Source organism: Cavia porcellus, unplaced genomic scaffold (genome assembly GCF_034190915.1).
Source record: "Cavia porcellus strain 051 isolate PalLab524CR breed Dunkin Hartley unplaced genomic scaffold, mCavPor4.1 scaffold_12, whole genome shotgun sequence".
Taxonomy (NCBI): Eukaryota; Metazoa; Chordata; class Mammalia; order Rodentia; family Caviidae; genus Cavia; species Cavia porcellus.
In genome coordinates, this window is record NW_026947495.1 from 84,045,298 (window position 1) to 84,071,722 (window position 26,425).

The 26,425-nt window shown below is 52.9% G+C and overlaps 2 protein-coding genes across 14 annotated transcripts in view; both read left to right on the forward strand.

Moving 5' to 3' along the window:
- Cflar (CASP8 and FADD like apoptosis regulator) overlaps positions 1-18,653 on the forward strand; it is a 28,935-nt gene extending 10,282 nt beyond the window's left edge. For 2 of the 13 annotated variants that reach the window (XM_063259542.1, XM_023562190.2), the window contains exons 2-11: positions 2,825-3,292; positions 4,513-4,618; positions 5,090-5,225; positions 5,873-5,958; positions 8,106-8,154; positions 9,781-9,827; positions 10,423-10,504; positions 14,714-15,224; positions 16,463-16,543; positions 18,381-18,653. In XM_063259542.1, the coding sequence (XP_063115612.1) occupies positions 2,943-3,292; positions 4,513-4,618; positions 5,090-5,225; positions 5,873-5,958; positions 8,106-8,154; positions 9,781-9,827; positions 10,423-10,504; positions 14,714-15,224; positions 16,463-16,543; positions 18,381-18,525 (1,593 nt within the window). In that variant the 5' untranslated portion in view covers positions 2,825-2,942 and the 3' untranslated portion in view covers positions 18,526-18,653. Of the gene's footprint in view, positions 1-2,824; positions 3,293-4,512; positions 4,619-5,089; positions 5,226-5,872; positions 6,133-8,105; positions 8,155-9,780; positions 9,828-10,422; positions 10,505-14,713; positions 15,225-16,462 lie in introns of those variants that run through there. The other 11 variants (XR_010050985.1, XR_010050984.1, XR_010050983.1 and 8 more) reach the window with 11 other exon arrangements.
- A 7,372-nt stretch (positions 18,654-26,025) lies between these two features.
- Positions 26,026-26,425, forward strand: part of Casp10 (caspase 10) — a 30,256-nt gene continuing 29,856 nt past the window's right edge. The window contains exon 1 of the mRNA XM_063259548.1: positions 26,026-26,417. The gene's annotated coding sequence lies outside the window, so the exon portion shown is untranslated. The remainder of the gene's footprint in view (positions 26,418-26,425) is intronic.

Here is a 26,425-nt window from a genome sequence, read left to right on the forward strand (position 1 = left end):
CAAGCCTTCCCACTGAGCGATACCCCAGCCCTTATTTTTTATTTTTTATTTTGAGACAGGGTTTCACTAAGTCATTAGGTCGCTCAGGCTGGGCTTTAACTTTGGATCCTTCTGCCTCAGGCTCGCAGAGTGCTGGGAGGGCCAGTCCGTGTCATATTTCTGCTTCTAAAAGCATTCTCAATGCGAAGCCACAGTTCCTCTACAGCGGGCACTTTTTACTTCACATCTGTGCATCTTTTTAGTATGTGTTAACTGAACTGACAAAGGCTGCATGTATATGAGACAGGGAGTAATTTTCCAGTTTCCAAACCCTAAGGTTCCCCTCTGGCTGATTTTCTTGTACTGTGGATGTGGTGTGAGGTGGAGTTGATGTCTTTTATCTGAGGTTTTGCTTTCTGCAGTTTCCGCTGCCATGGGCGGTTGTGATCTGAAAATGCGCCATGGAAAATTCCAGAAATAAAGTTTTTAAATTTTTAATTGCATGCTTTTCCCAGCTGCCTGATGGACTCCCTGTGCTCACTCATGCTGGGGATGCAGCCATCCCTTTCCCAGAGTTTCCACACTGCACATCCCGCCCTGCTGCTGGCCACCCAGGAGCCTGGTCATTTTCCTGTGGACTGGCACACAGAACCGTACATCCACACAGTGCAGGATTTTAGCCCATTGTATGTGGCTGCAAGCTCCGTGGCTCTGTGACTGAGAAGAGCTGCTCACCTCAGGGTGGCCTCTCAGGGTGCAAGAAGGGCGGAGCCAGGGGAGAGAGAGAGAGAGAGATTCACACACAGCCCTGCCCCAGTGACCGCCTCCTCACAGTAGGCTCCACCCAGGTTCCTGCCTCCTATTACAGGCCCTGCCCCAACCCTGCCTCCTCCCAACAGTCCCCATCCCATCCCACCCTGCCTCCTAAGGTCCCGCCTCCCAACAAGGCCCCTGCCCACCCACAGTACCCAGGCCTTGTCCCGCCCCACCCCTAAGGCTCCACCTCCTAGCCCAAGCCCCACCTCCCAAAGCCCCACCTCCTAGCCCAAGCCCCCAGTAGACTCCTGAGTGTGAGTTCTGCGCCCCTCAGTCCACTCGCCTCATCTAGGCGGGGCCTGTGTGCCTCCCCTGGGAGGCCGTCTGGTGCACCTGACCCTCACCTTACTGGGGCAGTGGTGCAGGCAAGTCGCTGCTGTGTGCGGGTCTCTCCCTGCGCTGGCCTGGCACTAAGGCCTGTCTCCGCAGGTCAAGACAGGAAGCGCTTAGTGTGTGTGAGCGCACACCCGGGGCTGCACCCCTGCAGACAAGGATGCTGTGCAGGGCCTTGGAGCTTAGCAAGCAAAGTACAGCGGTGTTCCATTCTTACACATTATGTCCCTTATGTGCAATGGCTTCTTATTTTATTTTTCTTACTTCTTGTAGCATATATACATTTTTGTTTTGTTTTGTTTCTTTGAGACAGGGTATCCCTTTGTGGCCCAGGCTGGCTTGAAACTCACAGTGATCCTCCTGCCTCAGCTTCTGAGTGCTCGGATTGCTGGTCTGCCCTCCATACCTGGGATAGGACCGTGTGGCGTGGTGAGGATGTATGATGTATAGAGTAGCAAAGGCTGTCTGTCTGTCTTCAGAGAGTGCTGCTCTGTGACCATGGATAATGCTCTGTGAGCCTGCAGATGGCGTGTGGGTTGTTGGTTATTCCGCTTCCAGAGAAAAACGACGTAGTCAGGACACCTGTTTTTCTGCTTTAGTTCCATAATCATTTTGTCAAATATCATTTCTCCAGTTCTGAACAGCACTGTGTAAGAGTTGGGTGGATGGTGTGCAGTTGGCACGGCCTCCCCAGCTCTGGGTACGGCTGTCAGTTTGTGTGCAGAGAGCAGATGTGGGCAGCTCAGAGCCCGGCTGTATCTCCAGGAGTTTGTTTGCTGATTGTGTCATAATCTGAATTTTGCCCCAGAGAGTAAGAGCTGGTTCAGTGTCAGACAGTGGTCATCATTTGCAATTTAAATGTCAAAGAAAAATGGGTAGAGTCCCCTGACTCAACCGCCCACTGAAACCGCCCACCGAAACTGATGAGGTCCCCCAGTCCTGCCTTGCCCTCTATTGATACCGATACCAGATACCACAGGGACTTCCCTGGTGCTGTGGCCATGTAGTCTTGTGTTACAGCAGGATAGGAGACACAGGAGCTTCAACCTGATCAAATTGGACCAGGAAGCTGGTTGTGGTGACCAATACCACAGCTACTCAGGAGGCTGAGGCAGGAGGAATGTAAGTTTGAGCCCAGCCTGGGCAATTTAGCAAGACTTTCAAAATAAAAAGGGCTACCAGGAATGGTGGCACATTCCTGTAATTCCAGCACTCAGGAGGCTGAGGCAGGAGGATCTTTGCAAGTTTGAGACCAGAAAATAAGTAAATAAAAAAAATAAAAAGGGCTCAGGGTGCAGCTCAGTGGTAGAGTGCCCAGGGTCATCCTCAGTACTGCAGGACAGACAAAGTAGACTCTGATCTTAGGAAGCCATGAAGGGGCTGGGCTGGTGTGAGGGTGAAGTGGGGGAGGAGCTGGGTGGGCTGGGTGTCCCTTGCCCGACGGCATCGCCCCCTGGGTACCTCTCTGGCTCGGGTCTCTGCAGCCTCTGAGTCACTGGGTTTTCCTGTTCCTCCCCCAGGTTACCACCATGACGCAGCCTTTGATTTCCCCACCCCGCTCTCTGTCCTGAACTCTGTGGGGCTTTTGGGCCGAGCTGTCCCTGCTGTCATTTCCCTTTCGGTCTCTTCTGGCTCCTGTCTGTCGGGTCTGTCTGACAGTGTTCGGTCTTCCTGAGACCTCCTCTCTGATCTCTAGGCTTGCAGCGTGGAAGGGAGGCTGCGTTTGGCAGAGGTCTCCCTGGAGAGGTAACCCCCCTGGACCCAGGCTTGAGGCACACTCCCCAGGGACCAAGCCATGAAGCAGTGCTGCGCAGATGGAGTGGGCGCTCGCCCAGGCTGCTGCTGAGGGCCAGGAGCCCCTGCCCGCTGCCCTTGCCATGGTGCTGCCTGCAGAGCTTATCCACCAGGTGGAGGAGGCGCTGGATGAGGAGGAGAAGGAAGCACTGGCCTTCCTGTGCCGTGATGTCGCTGTGGACCTGCCGCCCAGCAGCGCCCGGGACCTGTTGGCTGCGCTGAGTGAGAGAGGCCAGCTGACCTCTCTGGGTTTGGCTGAGCTGCTCTACAGGGTGCGACGCTTTGACCTGCTCAAGCGAGTGCTGGGAATGGATCGGGTGGCCCTGGAGTCGCACCTGCGCAGGCACCCCGGCCTCGTGTCCAGCTTCAGGTGACAACAGCATCCCCATGAGATGGGTGGGGGGTGGGTACTAGGAGGACAGTGGAGAGAGCAGCCTCTTGCTTCCTCTTCTCCTGCCTCAGCAGCTGGCTGATATCCAGGATGGCCTTGAGCTCACCACGTTGCCCAGGCTGGTCTCAAACTCTAGATCCCCCTGCCTCAGCCTCCTAGTGCTAGGATTATTGGAGGCCAGGAAGTGGCAGGCTTTTGAGTTCTCAGGCCACTCTTGCTTGGAGGAAATGGGTAGAAGATTGTTAATGAAAGGGGAAGGGAAGATGGTATGTGTTTGCCTCAGGGACAGAATGACAGGAAGAAACACAGGCACAGCTGAGAGCAGGACTTCTTGCCGGCCCTACAGTGTGGCCGGGTGTGCCGGCTCATTCTCGGTGACTCAGTCACTGTGAGTTCCCAGCACCGAGGAAGGAAGTCTGACAGTGTCTTCTATCTTGTAGAATTCTGCAACCCCGAGTCCCCACTGGCCCTTGCTCCTCAGCTGCCCACCCTCAATTCCATGGCCCTGAAATGCTCCTTCTCCCGCTTCCTGTGGCATCCACCTGGGTGGGTCAGGACTGGAGGAGACCTGTCCCTCGGTTGTGGGTCTCTCCACCTCCCGTAATTCTCTCTGTGGCACATCCCGCCAGCCTGGAGAAATTGTACCACTTGACACCTTCCTGGTGGAGGCCAGGTGGGGAGCTCTCTGGGCCCTGAGCTCTGTGCCCAGCCGCCATCTGCTGGGGTGGCTTGCGTGATTCCAGTCCCTGAGTCTGCTGGAAAATGGGCTTCCCAGCACAGTGACAGCACTCTCCCGGGAGTGCCACTGAGGGGGTGGTGGAGGCGGCCAGGCAGAAGAGTGTCCAGGCTGGCTGAAGGCCCTGGTATGGTTCCAAGTGTTTCTTGGCTTTACACTCTTGTGATCCACAGTGTGTCCCTAGCTCCCTGAGAGGACAAGGCCCAGGAGAACTCTGTCTTTTGACTTAGTCCCATGGGTCCTTTGTTTATTTGTGGAACTCTTGGGGGCGAGGGGACTTCTGTCCTGTGAGTCATTTTCAGAGCTCTGATTGGAAGGAGAGGGGAGGAGCAGGTCTCCTGCCAGAGTCCCCATGAGGTCTCTCTCTGGGGCCAAGACTCCCAGCGACTGGGGACCCACTGCTTGGCACGGGTGCTGGTGTAGGTGTGGGTGCAAGCCTCCTGATGGGGTCTGTCCACCTCAGGGTTCTGATGATGGAGATTGGCGAGGACCTGGACAAGTCCGACCTGTCTGCACTGACTTTCCTCATGCGGGACTACACCGGCCGCGGCAAGACAGCCAAGGGTAAGGTGAGTTTCCTCTCTGAGGCCCGGACTAAAATAGTTTGAGATGGTCACAAACATAGAACAGGATTTTTCTCTGAAATCCTTTCCCCGTGACCTGTGCTTCCCCTTTTTCTGGGGAAGTCCTTAGAGTTTTCAGTTCAGCCACAGTCTGGGTTTGAAAGAGCTCTACCAGGTGACACAGCCCGGATCTTCCCTGGCCTAGCCAGTGTCCAAGAGTGTGAGTGGAGGGTCGTCTGCTCAGAAGGACCCTGCTGTGGCTCATGAGGCCGAGTTTCTTGCTGCTGTGACTCATGAGGCCCCGAGCTTGTGCTGGGGTCACTCGCCCCACTGACATTTTTTTTTTGTCTTTTCTTTTTTATCGGTACCAGGGATCGAACTCACGACTGCCTTCTTGCAAGGCAGGTGCTTATGCTGCTGAGCTAAATCCCCAGCCCCTCCCCACTGACATTTGCTTCTTGTTGGTGGCTCCCATAGAGTTTCTTGGAACTTGTGATTGAATTGGAGAAATTAAATCTGGTTGCTCCAGATCAATTGGACTTATTAGAGAAATGCCTAAAGAACATCCACAGACTAGACCTGAAGAAAAAAATCGAAAAACACAAGCAGTCTGGTAAGAAGCCCTTCAGCCTCTCAGGAGCGCAAAGCAGGCGCTCTGCACGGGGCTGGCCATTTAAGTCGGCTGAGGGGAGGTGGGCGGGATGCAGGGAATGCAGCCCATGTCCCCAGCGCCTCAGCCGAGGCTTCCATCCTGGCCCTTTACGTGCCCCAACCTTGCCGTCCCGAGCATTCGGCCTTTCAGAAGAGTGGTGTGCGAAGCTGGCGAAGCTGTGGACTCTTAGGGCATTAGTGTGTTGGGTACCACTGCCCAGCTCCGTGTAGTTGGCCTCGAGACTGGCATCCAGCTGTGGGTGGTGTCTGTCGCCAGGTTCCATTGCCACCCTGTATGCTTTGAGTGTCATGAACCCACTCCCACCAAAGGGTGCCTGTGACTCCCCGGTGTCCCTCCCTCCGCACTCCGCTGCCTCAGCGTGGGCTGTCAGCCATCACCAGACGCTGGTGGGTGCAGGCCACGGGGACTGCGGACCCCCAAGCCCCGGCTGGCGTGTTTCATCTACTCTCAGTGTGGCGGAGGAGCCCTCCGACACTGAATTCACTGACGGGGGGAAGACTGGCTGAACTTGCACTGAACCGTTGTTGAAGGTTCATTTGATAATAATTTATAAATCTTAACTCAGTAGCTGTCTTTTGCTTTTGTAGTTCAAGGAGCACAAACGAGTTACATGAATTCCCTCCAAGCCTCTTTCCCAAACCTGAGTCTCACAGAGCTTTCACAGAACTTAAGGGTGAGTGTGAAGCAACCACCTGGAATCCCAGCATGAAACGGTTTCACAGCTTCTGTAAAAATAGTCTCACGGAACGTACTTTAACTGAGAAAATTGTGTCAGGAATCTATTTTTAAAAACATGTATAATTTCCTGTTGTGCCAAAATTAATAAACGTTTGCTGAGCTTGGTGAATAGTTTTTGTTGTGAGTGATGAAACAAGACGTTTTTCATTGGTGAACATAAATGTCACACAGTGGCTGATGGTTTTGTTGGCTGTGGGTAGTACAAGGGACCATCCGAATTGTCGTGTGGTTAATCTTTTGAGAAGAAGGCGTTGGTGTGCTAGTGTCCTCCCCCTGTGTAAGGCGGAGTGAGATTTGCAAGGAGTAGGGCTTCACGGTTACATTATAAACGCGGTCACAGAAGCAGGTGACGAGACCTTACCTCCTCCTCCAGCGTGAAGCTTGGAGAACCAGAGGCTGAGTGACAGGGTCCTGGAGGGGCTCCGGGGCTCAGGGCGGAGTGAGGCTGCCGGCCCTGCCCCTGGCCCTGGCCTGTGGGAGCACCGTCCTGCTGAGGCGCGACGCGCTCAGACTGAGGCAGGTGCAGGACGCAGGCCCAGGTTCCCGCTTCTTCTCTGTCTGCCGTGCCGAGTAGGCCTGCTGCATTTGTGCTGCTGTTTCTGTTTTTACACGGAGGTGAAAATGCTCACTGTGGACAGCTGTCTGAGCCCTTGTGCTTCGTGCACCTGTTTCTCCTTAAACTTGCTCGCTCTGTTTAGTATGTGATGCTGACCATCCATTTATTTAGTAAGCAGGCACAGTGGTTACAAACTTGGTGACTGTCTCACAAGTTTTAAAAGCTGAATACCTGTGTGTTAACTCACAGGAGACTGCAGAAATGCTTCAAAAATTGCTTTGGACCTGGTGTGGTCACACACATCTACGGTCTCATCACCTGGGAGGCTGAGGCAGGAGGATCACTACCCTCGCCTGGGCAATTTTGCAACTTAGTGAGATCCTGTCTCAAAATAAAAAGATTAAAAAGGGCCGAGAATGGTGCTCACTGTGGAGGCTCTGTGTTAATACCTGGTATGGAAAACAAATTGTGATGGCATTAAATGCCACAAACACCAAAAGATTCTAGAAAAAGTTGCATGATTAAAATATGCTTCTGAAGTGTATCTTTGGTTTGCTTTTCTGTCTGTTTAACAGTATTTAAAAGTGACTGAACCCTGTGGGAGAACAGTTTTTGCCTAATATGATCAGCCTCCAGCTAGGTCACAGTTACTGCTGCAAAAACTGCTTATGTGTCTCTCTGTGACGCAGCTGCTCGCTGACACCAGGTACCTGTCCCTTTCTTGGGCGAGTGGCTTCAGAGGAGCCTAGCGGGTCACACGGGTGGCATTGTGTGGCTAGTGACCCTTGTACAGGGCCTGTCAGGTGAGAGGAGACAGGGTCAGCCTGTCCCCCCACTCTGGTCTCCAGAAGTGGTCATTGAGAGGTTGCAGTTGTCAGGAGTTGGCCCAGATGATGGGGCAGGTGAAGCTAAGTACTAGAGAAGTGTGGAAGCTGTACCTTGTTTTTTAAAGTACTGGGGATTGCACTCATGACCTCGCCATTGTCAGGCAATCCCTTGAGCCTCTGAGCTAAATCCCTGGCCCCAAAGCTGGAAGTTTTTGAGGGACTTTGTGTGCTTGCTCCTCATGGTGCTGAGTGATTGTGGTTGGAAGGGACGAGAGTCTGCTGGCACTGTCCTGCTCTGATGTATAACACCTGGCTCACGGTGCCCCACCTGGTGTGTCCAGTCCGGAGCGCCTGGTCTCGGTCGCCACCTTCTGCCCTTCAGTGCGGCCTCATAGACTAACTCCTCCTTGGTTCAGTGATCATGGCTCCCTGCGCCACACCGCCTGGCTTCATCCTGAGGCTCTGAGGCCTTCTGATGTGACAGTTCAGCATTTTACCCTTTCTTTCTGTTTGCGTTTTGAAAATCATTGCCTCATTCTTTGGCTGCGGGGTGTGGGCTGTACAGAGTCAGCAGTGTACTGACCTTTAGACGACTTAACCTTCTTTCCTGGGAAGAAAGCCACTGAGCTATTTAAGAGGTGTGCTGTCATGTCTCTCGGAGGAAACTGACCAGTGCCACCTTATTCTTTGTATTTGAAGCTGCAGAACGGGAGGAGTACAGGACAAGGACTGGAGACACCACGTCAAAGTAAGAACGATGATCTTTCTGTCCATCTTCATCAGTGTTGAGTGATTCCGCTACAGCACCTGCAGCTGTACGGTTGCCTGTCCCCTTCCTCTGCCTATTACAAGGCAGTTAACCCTGAAGAGTATTCAGGGTGTGTCTGTCACCCCCCTGAATTAGCTCATTTAAATTTGGAGGCGTCTCTCCTCAGGTGGTCACCTGGGCTGGACAGTGCTATCCCTGACCTGGAGCCACACCCAGCCCTGTGTAACAGGAATCCAGCCCCATCCTAAACTTCGTTTAACTGATTATCTAGCAGCTGGAGGAAGATTCATAGGTCCTCACTTCTTAGTTCATCTAATAAAAGTAGGAACCCTACAGAAGACATCCTCGTGCCCCTAAAAGAAAGAGAAATACAAAGTCATCCTCACCCTGGTTGTCCTCATCTCCATGGCCCTGTGGTGTCCCAGCATGGCGTTGTCCTTCAGAGGCTCCTCCTTCCTCATCCTGAGGCCTCTATAGTATCACTATAGTCCTACAACTGACTTAGCTCATTTCGTATTTGTGAACTTTTAGGTTCTTTGTAGTCTGGAGCTTTACAGTCATTCAGTAGGTCTCTTTTTATTTTTATATTTTTAGTAGGTCTATTTTTATTTTTATTTTTTTAGTAGGTCTCTTTTTAGCAGAGGTTCTTGAGACAGAGATTCCCTGTGTAGCTTGGGGTGGCTGAGATCTTCCTGCCTCAGACTCCGGAGCTGAGGTTCAGTAGCTTTCTGGACATGCGTTTTCCCACTGCTACTCTAGAATTTCCTAAGCTCCGGAGGCAGAATGCTGGCTCAAAGGAGTGTGCCCTGCACAACGAAAGATGGTTGCAGCTAGTTTGGATCTGAAAGTGCTCGTTTTCCCCAAGCCTTACCCATATGGAAATTTCCTTTGCCTATTTTTAGACATTATTTTTCATTTTGCAACAGTCTCATAAGGCAGTAAAAAGCTTTCTGTTTAGAGATTACTAAGCCCCAGAGAAGAGGGTAATGGAGACGGCAGCCAGAGTGCACACTGAGAGCCGGTCTGCGTGGCCCTGCGAGCTGACGAAGGCATTTTCCTCCAGCCTGGTGTCCTGTCTTGACATGGGCCATGTATTTTGCCATCTCCCTGTGTCCCTGGGTACAGAAACCCTGGCCATCTGCTCTGAGAGCAGGGAGCACCTGTGAGCACCTCTTCTCGTGATGGTGGATATGTAGGAAGCCGGCAGTTTTGTCAGCCAGGGCAATTCCTGAATTCTCCTGTTGGCTCAGAAACTGCTGCAATTCCACAGAGAAGAGTGAGGGTGAGGCCTGCTTCCCTGCTATAATGCGGCTCCTCTACCCAGCCCTGCACAGTGCCGGCCCCTGGGGTTGATTGGTGGACTGAATGGTTATTGCAGAGACAGGTTCTGCCTGGCCTTGAACTCACTGTGTAACCCAGGCCGGCCTGGAACTTGAGGCGATCCTCCTGACTCAGCCTGCTGAGTGTGGGGATTGCAGGCTGTGCTGAAGTTGTTGGGAAGAAGAGATTAAGAGAGGAGGCGGGAGACAGCTGCGGTATGAAGAGCAGCCGTGGCCGAGCTTGACTCCTTCTCGCTCTGCCACGGCGCTTTCTTTCTCTCCCCAGAACCCACGAAGATGCCCATCCAGGAATCCGGAGCCCTCTCTTCTCAGGTGCGGAATAAAGGAGCTGATTCAGTTTTGTGTTGTGTGCTGTGTCCGCAGGGCAGTGAGCTCTGACACAGACTGTCGGTGAGGAAGTCCTTGCCGGCACAACACCTGCTTGGCTTCTCAGAGGGCTCCTTTGGTGGGCACGTTGAATACTGTCCAAGTAGCTCGTGGTTAGGGATGGAGGTGGTGGGTTCTGCGGCATCTCTGCCCCTCGCTGAGTCCCTGCAGAAAGTAAGCAGACACAGGCTTGTTTTGGGGGGCCCAGGCAGCAGCAGCAGCAGAGGCCCGTGTGTCCTGTTTGGGAAGAGGCCACTGTCTCTGCTCCGGGTCACAGTGGGGGCAGTTTCCAGTTGTCCCTCTGCTGCGCAGCCAAGTCTCCTATCTATTTAAGTCAGTGCGGGGACCCTGTAGCTGGTCTGTCTTCAGCACGTCACCCTAGCGGAGATTGCAGTGATGGAAGGGGCCTGAAGTGTGGCACTCGGCTAGAGGCACGGCTCACCTGCACAGGGGCACCTAGGGCCCACACAGTGGGCACTGACGGGGACCTGTAGGGTGGAGCTGTCCCTGGGGTCCTAACAGTCCTCATGTTGCCTTCTAGTATGTACCTGTGGAGAGATACCGGATGCAGAGCAAGCCCCTGGGCATCTGTCTGATCATCGACTGTGTCGGCAACGCCACAGGTAGGCGTGGACGCCGTGGGTGACCAACCCCCTCACGAGCCTGCAGTCAGGCACCTGTGCAGCTCTGTCAGGAGGCGCAGGAGAGGAGCTCAGGGAGCGCTCATCGAGGGGTGAAGGCTGGGGTTGCTGGTCCCAGTTTTCCACATGGTACAGGAGGTGGCCTGGACCCCGAGACGGCAACCCAGAAGGCCTTGAGGCTCAAGCGGCACTGTGTGGGTCTTTGCTTCACTCCCGCAGCCTGTGACAGCCTTGCTTGGGACGGTGAACCTGGCTGGCATGCGGTGTCCTGGGGGCTTGGGCGTTTTCAGTGGCGTGGTGCTCAGCTGTCTGGCCTGCACCACCAAGGGTGGCAGATAAACCCTTGCAGCCCGTGGTGATGCACATAGCCAAGGTAGCAACAACCATCGTGGGTCCACATGCAGCACCACTGTCAGGGGATCCAGGACACGACACACATGGCCTCTCTGAGCTGCAGAGCAACAAGAAGGCCCGTCCACCTCCCATGTACAACAAGGTTTTGATGCTCTACACCACACCAGAGTGGACACAGCAGGACAAGGAGGATGCCATCCCTTACAACAGCTCCTTCCAGATGGTTCTTGATGGGCCTCCAGGAAGCAGAGGCGCATGAGGAGATGGGGTTCCGAGCCCGGCCACTCGTCTTCCGCCCCCACTGTGAGGATACACGACTCCCCTCATCCTTTGCCCTGGGGTCCCACTGGCCCCGTCCCTGCCACGGCTGTGAGTGTGCAGCAGCAGAATGCAAGCAAAGGAGGAACTGGCCTGGGAATCCCAGGGCCTGAGCTACTGCCCCACCTCCTCCGCCACCACCTGCTGGGACTCGCCCAGCAAAGCCTGGGAGGAGAAAAGGTCCGAGCTGCAGACGGAGCCCCAAACCAGCAGATGCCGTCAACAAGACAAGAGCACCAAACCCAGATGCGCGCAAACTGGATAAATGGGCCCCCAGTGAGACACAGCCGCTTGGCAGACGAGACTGGGGGTGCCCACCACAGCACTTAAGCCATATCCCCATGCCAGGCTTGACACCTGAACCCCACTCCTGGAGGGTGGCGGAGGCTGCAGAGGATTTGTGGGAACAGCCTGACACCCAGGAGACAGCAGCTGGGGACGAGGACTGGGGTCCTGGTCCCTTCTCGGCCTTCTCTGCCCATAGTCAGGAGCAGAACACAGGCTGAATGTGGGAAATAAAACCTGAGCGCAGAGCAGAAGCCCACACAGGGCAGAAAGCCGGCACTGGCCCCGCCATGCTGGGGGAAGCTCCGCCTTTCCTCAGGAAAGACCTGGGGGTTACAGATTGTCTCCCTCACACGCAGCGAGGGCGGCCCCTGGGGGGAACACCTGGGCCCCCAGTCTTGGTATGGCCAGGGAGAAGCTCTGAGCACTGGACACAGCGCCAGTCCCAGCATTGTCGTCTTAGAGCCATCTAAACGGGGTGCAGCTGCTGACTTCCAGGGCAGCTCCATTAAGCAGCAGCCTAGAACCAGGGTGGGGGGTAGAGGCATGGGTGCGAACACTGACACAGCCAGTGAAGCTGAGTCCTGATGGGAGCCTGGGCCAGTGCACCCGAGAGGGTTTCCCTGTGGGCAGCAGAGTCCCAGAGCCAGACCGTGGGCCCCCAGGAGCGAACTGGAACCATTATTGGGCTGTGTTCCTCTCGTGCACTGTACCCTCACATACACATGTCTCCCTTACTGCACAGGAGCTCCAGGAAGGAGACTTAGGTCACAGGGCGCATGAGAGGCTCCTGCCCTCCTGGGAGTATGCTGTGTGCTCTAGGGTGCATAGGACAGTGACTGAAATGTCACAGGACTGGGACAGGCCCCAGGGGACACAAGAGCTCAGAGTGGTGAGAGAGGCCAGGACGGACCTGAGCAGGCATCAGCCAAGGGCACTATGGAAGGCTTTGGACACTGCTGGCTGCGCCCCAGCCAGCCTGATTAGGATGCCAGACACCTAGCACCAAGCCACAAGGGCACCTGCTTGGTGGTGACGACTCAGGTGAGCCCAGGACCCAGGAAGGAGCTGGGCCTGAATGGCCAGGCACATGGAGCTGTGGGTCACACCACTCCTTCCCTGCTGCAGACACAGGTGCGCACGCAGCCCCAGCAGGGCACTGAGCATGGGAAATGGACAAGCTGCACCGAACTCAGAGGTCATTCCACAGCCTCCACGACAGGAAGTGATTTGCTGTGAAGACAGCGCACTGTTCTTACAAGGACGTCACAGCCAAAGAGGAAAGGACACTGACCCACAGCTGAGAGGGCGGCGTTTCTCACATCCAACCAAATGGCGCACGAAACGCAGCGGGTGTGTTCACTGCTGAGAACTGAACCGAGGGCCTGCACACTGAGCTGTATCCCGTCTCTCAGGCCGTCCGTCCGTCCGTCCGTCCTTCCTTTCTTTTTCCTTTTCTTTCCCTCTTCCTCTCTTTTCTTTCTTTCTTTCTCTTTCTTTCTTTCTTTCTTTCTTTCTTTCTTTCTTCCTTCCTTCCTTCCTTCCTTCCTTCCTTCCTTCCTTCTTTCTCTCTCTCTCTTTCTCTCTCCCTCCCTCCCTCCCTCTCTCCCTCCCTCTCTCCCTCTCTCCTGAGGTGCATGGTATCCAGGACAGTGAGGACCAGCAGGTGGAGGTGGGGCTTGGGCCATGTGGGTCTCACGTGAATCACAGGTCGCCAGGATCCACTTCCAGGCTGGTCCTAGTGTGAGAGCTGTGCGTCCCAGGTGGAGGAGTCTTCAGTGTGCCACCTCTGCTGCTAGGCTGGGGGCCACTGCTGAGCCTGGGGCTGAAAGTTCTGGTGGAGCCTGTGGACAGGTCCAGCCTGTGTGAATTAAATCCAGAACACACAAGCAGGCTCTCCCTTGTCAAGTGTGTGTCAAGTGTGTCATGGGTTACTGACATAAGTGCTCCACCACTGAGCTACCTCCCAGCCCACTCTGGCTTTGAGCTTTTGATCTTCCTGCCTCAGCCTCCCAAGTAGCTGGGATTACAGGTGTGTGCCTCCGTGCCTAGCTGTCCCACCTTTTGTTTACCCCAGGTTGTTCCTCTTTTCTCTCCTTTTTTAGCCTGTTATCTTTTCCGTCTTTCCATTGAGAATCTAGAAGAGCTTGGGGTTTCTTTAATTCACTCGTGCAGTTGGCCAGTGCGGGTTGAGCTGCAGCCTGACTTGCCGTCTTGTTCCCGTCAGGCCGCCTTAGATGTTTTCCCGTGATCCCTCGGTGCGTCCCGGTTGTGGGGAGTGGTGAGGTTGTGGGATGCAGTGGACTTGCGGGTGACCGGACCCAGGATGGGAAGTGGGGCTGGCACACGCATCCAGGGCATCGCACTGAGTCTGACAGGAGCCTGGCTGGAGGGCTTGCACGTGTCTGAGCTTGGGACTGGGCGTGTATCCTGCCCAGACCTGGCAGTGTCTTCAGAAACGGACTCAGAAGAGCGAGGACCCCTTGAGGTCCTGGGCCTCGTGTTTCCCGGGCAGGTACACTCCGTGAGCTACTTCCTCAGTTGTTCACTTAGCTCTTGTTTCGAGGCAGCGTCTTGCCGTGTTGCCCGTCGGACCATGAGCCTTGCTGCTGCCTTGGCTGAGTGTGCCTGCCATGCTGGGGACCGGGTTCTACTTGGGCAGGATCAGAAGTTCTGTTCTATTAGAAGGCACACAAATTGACTCCAAGAAGGCTGTGCATCTCTCTGTGCTGCAGGAAGATGGGGACTTGCGGAAAACTGGACTCGGGGCTCTCCAGGCCCAGAGGCGTCGGTAGATGGACAGGGCAGGTTAGACACAAATGTCTGGCCATGTGCAGCCCCTCCGAGGGGTCGGTGGGGACTTGGGGCACTGTGGGTGTCTCAGGGGAAGCAGGCCGTGAGGACTGAAGGTGCCAGTGGGTGGCGCACGTTCCCTGCTTCCCTTCATGTCCCAGTCCGTGTGTCTGTCTGTCCATTGTTCTGACGGGCCTACTTTGCTCTGGCTCAGTGGAAAGCAGCTCCTTTCCTTCCAGGCATGGCAGCCCTGGCGGGCGGTGGCTGCCAGGGCCGCACCTGCTGGGGGCACCATTACACTTTGCATCTTGCTGCCACCCTTCGAGGCTCAGGTTCCCAGAGACCCAGACAGCAGAGCGGCAGCGCTCCGACGCGCTGGGACTCCAGCTGGCCTGCCAGGCTCTTCTCACTGCCGCTGTCCTCTGGGCTTGCTTCCTACAGAAGTACTTCGAGGCGCCTTCTCCTCCGTGGGTTTCAAGGTCCAGTGCTTCCTATACCTTAAGGTGGGTGACATGGTCCAGATTCTCCGCCAGGTGGCTTCCTCGCCCCAGCACCAGCACCATGACAGCTTCGTGTGCGTCCTGGTGAGCCGCGGGGACCCCCACAGGGTGTTTGGCGTGGACCTGGCCCACGAGGGGCTGCCCCTGGAGCAGGTCCGGACAATGTTCACGGGGGATGCCTGCCCTCCCCTCATTGGGAAGCCGAAGCTCTTCTTCATCCAGAGCTACCTGGTATCGGAGGCCCCTCTGGGTGCCAGCAGCCTCCCAGAAGTAGACGGGCCAGCAGTGACCAGTGTGGAGTCCACAAAACCATGGCCTCAGCCCCACGAGCTGCACCGGGAGGCTGACATCCTGTGGAGCCACTGCACGGCCCAGGCGTGCCTGCTGGAGCTGCCTGAGGCCTCACAATCCCTGTACCTGCAGGGTCTCTCGCAGCAGCTGCTGCAGGACAGGTGAGCACCAGGAGGCTGGGCCCAAAGCCTGTGAGTAGCACCACTGCTGACGTGTGCCATGTGTGATGCCCCCGGGAATCCAGGGCCTTCTCCTGGGGCTGCGTCAGGTACCGTGGAGCCTGCACAGTGTAATCAGTGTGGAGTCTGAACCTTTCTCTTCAAAATTCAGTCGTTTTAATTTCTTTCCTGTTACAATAGCAATACCCACTCCTTACAGAAAAAATCCTAACTTAGAAATGCTGCAAGGGGAATGTGATAAGCAGCTTGTCATAGCCACTTTCTCCTCGCTGAGACCAAGTGCCTGATCCTGCAGCTTAAAGGAGCAGTGGCTGGGATCATGGTTTCCATCCCCGGTCACTGGCTCACGGCAGGGGAAATCGCGGTAGAGGGTCTGGCGCAGGAGAGCCACTCACACCTCTGCAGCCAGGAAGCAGGGAGAGAGGCAAGGAACTGGGAGGGAGATGAACTCGTCCCTGCCCCAACTTAAGACTGTCAGCCTGCAGATGCAGGCGCCTCACCAAGCCCTGGCTCTGAGCCGTCTTGATCTGCACCACACCCAGCAGAGCCAGCCGTTGACTCTTGTCCCAGTGTACTGCCTGCCATTCTCCTGCGGAAAGGACTTTGCATCCTGTTTCCTGTTGTTCCCAGGAGGGGCACTGTGTCCAGAGGTGCCACACCCCAAGCCTGCTGCACTCCACTGGCCCGTCCTGCAGCTGTGGTAGCAGCTACCTTGCTTGGGCTGTGTCCCAGCAGCCTCGCTGTGTGTTAAGAGCTGGCCAGTCACTCGAGTGGTTGAAGTGATGTGTGCTGTCCAGGCCTGTGTCCCCATAGTGAAGATGCTGTCAGCTTTCTGATGTTTATGGCAGGAGAGCTTTTCCGAGGGGATTACAAGCCTCCTGCTGTCCAGCTGGGCGGGTGCAGTCTCTCATGGATGGTGGATGGCTAACCCTTTCAGTGGCCCCCAATCATCTCTGAGCCCTTGTCAGGCACATTCTGGGTGTGGCTGTGGGCCCAGGGCTGGGCCTCACAGCTCTGTCTGCCTAGCCTCTGGGTGGCTCGGCCTTCTAGGCCTTTTTGGATCTCCTTGCATTGCAGAAGTGCTTGGCATTGTCTCCTGGCTGGTGAAACCCGACGAGGTCCCTGTGGGCGTCAGGAGCTCCATAGCTGCCCCAGAGCTGTGCCCCTCCCTCCATCTCTGTGTTTGCATGCAGTGTGTTCTGCCTTCCTGTTTCTTCCAGAAGACACCCACTGCTGGACCTGCACGTGGAGCTCAATCGCAGAGTGTACGACTGGAACAGCACGGTTCCCCCCTGGCAGAGGTACAGCCTCGCCCTGAAGCACACGCTGAGGAAGACCCTCATCCTGGCATCTACCTGATGCCCAGGCCTGTTCTGGCTACGCTGTTCCATGTCCAGAGGAGCAGTTCAGAGTGCAAGACAGCATGGCGTGAAGTGCAGAGCCCGAGCGGGGTTCACAGGCCGCCAGGAACTGGACTTGAATCTGGGCCAGCACCGGTTCCTCTGTCAGGAAGCTATTGCCTCTGCAGCTGAAATACCCAGAGGAGGGGAGAGGGGACAGAGACAGAAAGGAGAAGAGATGGGGAGGAATGGAGAAGGGCTGGGGAGGAGAGGACAGGAGAGGAGAGGACAGGAGAGGAGAGGAGAGGACAGGAGAGGACAGGAGAGAAGAGAATAGGAGAGGAGAGGACAGGAGAGGAGAGGAGAGGAGAGGAGAGGGGATAGCTGGGTTGTTGATCACTATCGTTATTTGTTTCTTTCCTGTCTCCCCAAAGCCAGTCTCCTCGTCCCTGAGGCCTGAGTGTGTTTGCCGACCACACAGAGGCCCAAGAGGGCAGTGTGCAATGCAGCCCCGAGAGACCTGGCCCGCCCCATGCCTGCTGCCCTGGGCTCTGCTCCGGGACTCCAGCACCTTATGCTGCTGGAGTTCATCAGGGCAGGCGCCGCAGTCTCCAGACCCCCCGGCCATGCTGTGGGTGCTTGGGGAGAGGCCACTCTGGCCTGCTCAGCCATCTGTGCAGGGCCGCTGCAGGAGTTGGCAGTACAGCCTCTGACACCTTCCCCTGACCTGCTCCCCTCGAGGGTTGCCAGGGGATGAGGGTATCCAGCCTGACTCAGCCTCACCCTGGGGTCTCCCCGCTGGGAGCAGCTCCCTCCTCCAAGATGCCAAACCTCCTTTGGTCTCACCTGCTGGTCGGCTCTATTTTGTTTTACAGCATAACTGGTAAACTTTCCTCTTTTGTGGAGTACTAGGGATTGAACCTACACTTTCACACTGAGTTAAACCCACAGTCCTTTTTTATTTTTCATTTTCAGACAGTCTCACTAAGTTCCCAGGTTGGGATGGAACAAGCAATCCTCCTGCCTCCAGCCTCCCAGGTGCTGGGATTATAGGTGTGTGCCACACACCCACCTAAAACATAATAGACTGAAACAGAAAAGAGAAGACTACACTAAATAATTCAAACTTTTTCACAGTCTGAAACTGATATTTAGCCCTGATAAAAGGAACACAGTAATGACAAGATAATTGCTGGTTAGAAATTGTAGCCATTCAGATTATACAAACAAGGTTCTTTTCCCATCCTGATGACTGCAGTATGGATGTGATGGCTGGAGCTCTTGCTGCCATCTTGAGCTGTGAAGATAAGGTAGTGCTGTAGAGGCAGCTGCATCCTGGGGAGGAGAATGCTTCTTAGCTGAGGGTCAGATCACCACACTGCAGGCTGCATGCTCGGGGCTTGCGTGTGGGAGGGCACCATTTCTCTGAGCACCATTGGTCCTACTGGTGCACTGTTATTTGGTTAAAGTGTATATGGAATATTTGTGCATATTATATGCTCACAAGAAATGTTTCTATAGATAACTATTTTATTTCTAACTAATCTTTAAAATGCACACAAGCAGAAGTCTGAGCTGCACAGGTACTCGAGCCCCTGTAAGTGTGGGATCTTGGGGTTCCTGGATGGATTTCCCGCCAATGCCAAGGGCCAACTCTGCTGAGCCAACACCACCAACCCCAGCGCTGGTGAAGAGCAGAGTATGGGTCTCAACTAACCCTGCTTTTCAGAAGTTTAATTAATGAAGCAGTTTAGGTGAATTTAGTGTCTGTCCCATGGCACCTGTATCTTCCCCCTAGGCTGGGGAGCGCTGCTGTGTGGAAGCTCAGTCGCTCGGAGCTCTGCCCCGCGTGGCCGCTGGAGGGCGCCCGCTGCCTTGGCACGTGGACAGCGGCAGGTTCTGCGCAGACAGCATCCTGCCTGCCTCTGACCCCTGTTGTCTGAGGAACTGTGTCTTTCCCGATTATGTTCACTTGGACTTTTATTTATTAATATTGTCACCAGAGTGTCAGTACTCGATATTTAATACTTTGCCATTGTGTAATTTTTAATAAAATTTGATGTGAAATATATTTTCCTAATATGGATGTCAATATGTTAGTAAGTCTGTTATTATATCAGTATTCAATAAGTTCATGTGAATAAGTAAATAAACGTTAGGGGAAAAGTGAGCCGGGTAGAGAGTTAGTGGTGTGGTCTGACGCATTTTTGACCTCTGCAGCTTTTGGTACATGGTATGTAGGCACCCCCTAGGGCAGGTGTGCCACTTACACCTTAATCCCAGCCAGAACTATGCCAGGCCAGTCATTTACTAATCACACGCACTCAATCCCAGCAACATGCACTTCATATTCAGCCACCTCTGAAAAAAGCCCTGTGAATGCGTGAGGCTTTGGAGGGACCTTAGACCGTAATAGCATGGGGTCCAGGGTTGGGCCTCTGGAGTACATGCAGGAGTTTCCTGTCTTCCCCGGTGGTTCTCAGGTCCCCCAGACTTAACTGTTACACATATTTTCCTGTATCAAGGATGTTTCATAGGATTTTCTAACTTTGTATTTCTGTTACTTCATTAGTTGGGATTCAATTTATCTCTTTTGTTTTCTTTTTTTTTTTTTCTTATACCTGCCTGTCTCACCCCCACCATTTTTCTTGTGCATTTGTATTATAATTCCCAGTTTTCCCCCAGCATACACTATATTACTACTGTCCTTTTTCCTGGGTTAGTGAAATAACAAAAATCTTCTGAAATAAGACATATGTGTTAGTATATAGTTATAGAGGCTGGGTGTGGCTGTCCCCCTCAGGCAGCAGCCAGGGTCGCCGCAGGGATCACCTCCTGCTGAGACTCAAACCTCATTTTACTGTTTTAATTCTTACTTTGTGAGCAGACACGTTGGCAGTATATATGATTACATTCGTTGTAGGGAGTACACACAACACGTCTTAACCCTTTTTTACATTGCTTTCTGTTTTGTCCATTTTAAAACTTGTTTGCTGTTTTATTGACGAGTTTTAACAATTCTTTGTGTATTTTAGGTACAAATCTTTTATAGCTATTTATCTTGCAGCTCTTTCCCCACTGTGTGTTTAGTCTTTTCATTCTCTTAATACTGCCTTTTGACAGATGTTTTTAATTTTAGTGAAGACTAGTTTATTATTTCTCTTGTGGATTACACTTTTGGCATTTTATTTAAGAAATCATTATCAAACCTGAGATAATCTAGGTTTTCTCCTTTGCTATCTCATAGAAATTGTAGAGTTTTAAATTTACACTTACACCTATGATCCATTTTAAGTTGTGTTTTTGGTGAAAAGTATAAGGTCTGTGACGGTGCTGAATTTTTATTTCTCTACTCTCCCAGAACATTTTTTTGAAGTGGCCATGTTCTCCATTGAATTCCCTCTGTTTTTTCATCAAGCATCACTTGATTGAATTTTTTTCTTTTTTTTTTGGTGCCAGGGATCAAACTTAGGACCTCACGCTTACCAGGCAGGCGCTTAAGCCACTGAGCTAAATCCCCAGCCCCCTCTTGATTAAATTTCTATGGGTCTACTTCTGGGCTCTTCCTGGTATTCTGCTGATCAATTAATCTCTTCTGTCTCCAACACCATGTACTCCTGACCAGTGTGACTTTGTATTAAGTCTTGCTGCACACCATGTTAGAAGAATGTGAAGAATTTTGGCAGTACTGTTTCTTTTTAAAGGGTATATGTTATATTTTTACAACTACCTATTGGTAAAAAACTATCTATTGTTAAAAAAAATCTAGTTTTATATATATATATATATATATAAATTATTTTAAAACACAAATGGGGACCAGGGATATAACTCAGCAGCACAGCACCTGTCTGGCAAACACAAGGTCCTGAGTTTGAGTCCTGATTCACCCCCAGTGGCATGCTAGTATAGTGTTGTTTTCTTTCTTTTTACTCGTGTGGTCCTGTCTATATACATCTTTGTATGACGTTGAAATCATTCTCATCTTTTCATTAAATGGTGGTGCAAAAGCCACCATTTCCTTTTTGGGTTTTTTCTTGGTTTTTGAGACAGGGTCTCACTTTGTGGTGCAGGCTGGTCTTGAATTTATGGCAGTCCTCCTGCCTCAGCCTCCCAAGTGCTGGGATCACAGGTATGTGCCTCCACATTTGGTCATTTCCTTCTTATGAGGAGACAACTTCCTGCCTCACAGGGAGGGTTTCTATCCCTTTCTAACCTGCCTACTAGAGTGGAATAACTTTCTTGCATGACAGGGCATTCGACTTTTGTAGCACTGGTTTTTCCCTTTCTCTTTGATCCTTTAGGCTAAAAACAAGCTCCGCCTCCCACATGAAATAAACTCGTCCTCAAGCCACCATTCTACAGGAATTTCAGACTGTGTTTCTCTACCTCCTCCTTCCCATTTACTAGTCCACCATCTGCATATTGCCTTCCCATTCCTCCAGATCTTCAAGATCAGGGCTCATGCTGACTTTAGTTGCTGAGCCAGGGTCCTTGGATTCTGCGGAGACACTGAACCCTCTCTCCCTCTCTGGGGTATTCTGCTACAGAAGTTCCACTAAGAACACCACCCTCAATTTTGTCACCCTATCCAGTTAGCGTCTAAATCTGCGGTCCTGTATCTACTGTCTGTCCACACTGCATCTCCTCTGCCTCTGTCACCTTCCACTGACCTGTGACAGTGGCCTCACGCTGTCTTGCCTCAACCTCTCCCAACATTTCTCAGCTCACATGGCAACCCAAGAGTCCTCAGACAGCTTGGTCACTCCTTAGAATCCTTCCACTTTCTCCAGCACGTAGCCCAAAGCTTGCAGTTTGACTGCACACACAAAGCGTTTCTTTCTCAAGTCTGTAGCTTCATTTCAGCTTCTTCAGGATTTCCCTCCAAATGGTGTGGGCTCAGTCATGTATAGCTCAGCTGCTGACTTGCTGCATCTGGCACAGCTCTTGAAACTCCAACAGGGGGACAGTGGAGGATGAAGAAATGGAGACCAGGGCTGGGGATTTAGCTCAGCAGCATAAATGCCTGCCTTGCAAGCAGGCAGTCGTGAGTTCAATCCCTGGTACCGATAAAAAAAGAAAAAGACAAAAAAAAAAAGAAATGGAGACCAGAGTCAGCGGGCAGGAAGCTGAGGTCAGTGGAGCCTCCTCTCCTCTCCTGGTGGGAGAAGGAACCACCCGGTGACTGCAACGTGTTTTTTTGTACCCACTGGAGGCTGCTGTCAGCTGAAATCCCTCTGCCTAACAGCCTGTTTGCCTGGCTCGCCTCGGGCGCTCCGTGTATCCTTGCAGCTGGAGCACCTTGTTCCCGTGGCTCGCCTCGGGCGCTCTGTATCCTCGGGGCTGCCTTGCTTGGCCCCGCGTGTGTGATCCATCTCCAGCTTCGGGTGCTCCTCACACTGACTCAGGGTCCTGGTCCTGGTCCTCGTATGTTCCTGGACCACCCTGAACTGCACTTTGCCACTTGACCCCAGAATAAAAACATCCTGCAGAGTCTGGTTCAAATGCTACCTCCCTCCATTCCCCATGAAGTCCCTTATCACTTCAGTTGCAATTACTGCCCCCTCTCCTGAATAGATTTCATGGTTCATGCAGATCTCTTCCATGGAAGGTGACCGGTTCATGGCAGACCCAGCTGACTGCCTCTGGGCAGTGGGGCTGGTTAGAGCCGGGTGAGTGGAGGCGAGGCATGGCCTTGAAGGACGGATGTGGCTCTCTCCCGAGCTCCTCCCTCCGTGTGCTCTGCTTCCTGGCCCCTAGACCTGAGCACCAGTCCTCCCCGAGGCCCCTCTACCTTGGAGCCAGCTGAAACCTCTAAAATCATGGGCCCAAATAAACCGCTCCTCTGTTAAATCCAGTGTTCTGTCCCAGTGAGGAGAAAGAGACCAAGATCATCTTTTTTCTGCTCTGTATCTCCTGCAGTCATTTGATAGGCCTGCTGCAGTGGAGTGCAGTTTTATTTCTGTGCCTCCCTAGGCCCTCCCCAAGGTAAAGCTCAGCACAAGTAAATCCTAGTTGTGATCTGCACTTCCACGACGACTAACAATACTAAATGAACATCTTTTCAGGTACCTGTTGGCCATTTGTGCATCTTCTTTGGACAAATAAATTTTTAGCCATGCATAGTGGTACACACTTATAACCCCAGCACTCTGGAGGCTGAGGCAAGAGGTTTTCTACATATCGAGTTAGAGGTTAACCTGCACTACAGAGTGACAGACTTCTGAAAGGAAAAAAGTACCCAACCAGCCAACTAAACAAACCCCCTCCCCTTTTTTTGTCTTTTTCCTTTTTATTGGTACCGGGGATCGAACTCACGGCTGCCTGCTTACAAGGGGGGTGCTTATGCTGCTGAGCTAAATTCCCAGCCCCTCAAAAACCCTTTTAAAATCCTTTCTCATTTATGCATGGAGTTTGTGTTTTGTATTGCTGAGTTGTAAGTATTCATTTTGTGTTTGGGACACTAGTCTCTTAACAGATACAAGATTAGCATGTGTCTCGGCTGTTTTGTGCTATGTGTTTACTTCTGGACTGGTGTCCCTGACAGCAGCAAAGTCTCAGACTGATCGGCCATTCTTTCTAGGGTGCTGATGTGCCTTTTGTGTCCCACCTAACCCAAGGTAGTGAAGTAGCGCACCTCCTATATTTTCTTCTGAGAGTTTTTTTTTAAATCGGTACCAGGGACGAACTCACCACCGCCTGCTTGCAAGGCAGGTGTTATGCCGCTGAGCTAAATCCCCAGCCCCCTCTTCTGAGAGTTTTGCAGTTTCAGCTCTCTGATCCAGTTTGAGTTTTTATTAAGTGTGATGCCTGTCTTGTTGTTCTATATGCAAATATCCACTTGTCCCACTTACTGAAAAGACTATTTTCCTCATGAATCACCTGGTCACCGGCGTCACACGTTACCTGGCCATGAGTGGAAGAGCTGAGTCCTCCGCTTAGTTCTGTTGTAGGTCCCACTCGTGTCTTCGCATCCTCACAGCACACTGTCCAGCTCATCGTAACTTTGTCATAAGTTTTGAAATTTGGAACTTTGTCCCTCTTTTCAGTGTTTTGAATACACTGATTTACATTTCCACATAACGTTCAGGGTCAGCTGGCAGCTCATGTGACATTTCCATGGGGACCATTTCGAGACGTGTTGTCTCTTTACTCCTTTTTTGCATACGCTGATACCAGCGACATTTCTCATCATTTGTTGCATTGAAGATTTTTGTAGAGAAGCCTCTTTTGAAAATTATCAAAACAAATAAAAAGCAGCTTCCCCCACGTTTTTTTCTAGAAACAATAAATTAATCTCTAAGTAGAAGGTTAGTTTTATTTATTGATTTTTAAAAAAAATTTTAGCAGCAATCTACTTAGTTGGTTGTCCGAGTTCTTCCTAACATAACACTTGGGGAATCCTGTCTTATGAAATTTTGAGGTTTTGACACTCCAGAATTTCTCCACTGCTTCTGTGTTTGGTCCCACAGTGCATATAAAATAGGTTGTATTTCCCTGCTCTGTCTACAATCTCCTGGCAGCTCACCATGCTGGTGTCTCGGTCACAAAGTCCCCCACCAGAGCTTAGCCTCTCTGGACTGCCGTGCCACACAGGAGCAGTCAGGGTTGGTCTGGGATGAAGGGTATGCAGTGATTCGAGGTGTATGCGAGTGTGTGTGTGAGTATGGTGTGCAAGCATGTATGCATGAGATGGCCTTAGGAGCCAGAGTAGTGAATCAATAACCTGGTCACTGTGGGGCCCTCTGAGGACCCTTGCAGGGTGCGGTGGACGTCCCAGCACCTCAGGCTTCTTTAGAAGGCCCTCATGCCCATACCCTGTGCTCATAGCTGCCTGAGGGAACACGAAGCAGTAGCCTAACACTCGCCCTTTTCCAGGCTGCCCAGTGACTGAGCAGAGAGTGCAGAACTTGGACCAGGGTCTAGGTGGAGAGGAAAACCAACTCCACCCCCTGTTCCCACCTCCCAGAGTGGAAACAAACACGGGCAGGAACTTTCCCCTGCACTTGAAAGGGCTCTGAGGTGTGATTGGTCCTTCAAGTGGCACTGGGCCAGGAAGGAGGCCCAGGACCAGCATTTGCTTCAGCTCAGGAACTGTGCAGTTAACACAGCACGCTGGAGGCACAGACTGCAGCCCTCCAGCTGTGAGGCGCTTCTCTTCGAGGCATGGTCCATATCTGTCCTCTAGTGGAGGGGCGCCAGGCTGAGAGCTGCTTCCCTGGAGACTGCTCTGCCCCACGGCCCCCCATTCCCCTTCCCTGGAGCTCCTGTGGCACTGAGGACAGATTCCCAAGGTCCTGGGGTCAGAGAGACCTGGGCTTGGGCCCTGGGTGCCCAGCTCTCCCTGGCTTCAGGATGGCAATGGACACTGTGCTTCACGGAGCCTCGGTCAGTTTCCTCTGTCAATGGATTCGGATAGCAGTGTGGCCGGGGCCCTGACGCCTTTAGGTGCTGTCCTCACACTGCAGAGTATGCTAAGTAACATCGAATCTGGCACGGTCCAAGGCAGAACACTGAGCTGCCCATTCGAGAGCTGTGAAGCACAGCCCTAGGTGGCACTCTGCTTTCCTGCTGTGCCCAGTTTAGCCCTGCACCTATAGGAAATGCTTCCTATGATCATGGAACAAAAGTTGAGTTCCTGCCCCTTGAACAGGGTGAAGGGAAGTGGTAGTTTCACAAGACTGCCCCCAAGCGGCCTGACGAGTGAATATTTGCAATTGAATGGATTAGAACAATAGGTAGCGCTTGTTTTTTGTTTTTCTTGTCGCTTTGAGACAGGGTTTTGCTGTGCAGTTCAGTTTAGCCTCCTGAGTACTGGGATTACAGACATGCACCACCATGCCCAGCTTTGCATCTTGATCTTTTAGAAACCCTAAGCCAATCCACTGCGGCACACTGCTGTGGGATAAGCCCTGCACATGGAGGCACAGACTGGCCTTCTGCGTGTGTCTGAGTCCTCAAGCACGAAGCCCTCTCCTTTCCCAGCAGCACAGAAGGCCAGGGACCAAGTGACAGAGCCTTTCTGTGCTGTGGATTTGACCTGCCAAAAACAGGGCTCACAGTAGTATTATTTTTCTTACAGGGCTGTTTGGGTGATCCAGTGAGTACATGTTTGTACAAATCCTGACTGCTTGTACTAGGTGCAGTGTGGCTGTTTGGGAGTGTTTCGTGGCTTTGTCATTTGCAGGTGTCTTCACAGCCTATTTCCTGCCAGCCTGACCACACTGTGGGTGGACAGTTTTAAACATTGGTCACTTTGGGCTGAACCCCCAGATGGGCTGTCTTCCACTGTCCCTTGTTTGGCTTTTACCTATTTTGTTTGTATGTGGACGTAATTAAAATGTTCACATGCACATGAGCAGACCTAAGAAGAAGGAAGGCGCCAGCTGTTCTGGGAGCCGTCTGGTTCCCGCGCTCGGCGAGAGCGAGCAGAGGACGCACAGGTCACCCTTTCCTCTTTGGGTGCTGAGACCCGAGGGAGGAGCTGGGCCCCCTGGGCCTCTGGTGTACCCCTCTCTGGTTCTGGGGTCCGCAGGAGAGAGAGGAGCACCTCTGCCTTTAGGGGACGCTGCTTGCTTGCCGGGATGCTTAACCCCGGGAAAGCCTGGGGCCGGCGGACAGCTGCGGTGACATCAGCAGGAAGCGAGGATCGAGTTACTCAGCCCGGGGTTCCAGTTTCCAGTTTCCAGTTGTTTCCAGCGCAGCAAGTCGGGAGTCGGGAGTTTTCTTCCCGCGCAAACGGAAGCTGCCCGCGAGGACTCCGATCCGGAGCTTGCTTTGCTGCAGGCGCTTTTCCTGCGGCCCACCCGGGCGGGCGGCGGGGCGCGGAGGGAAGGTAGGTGA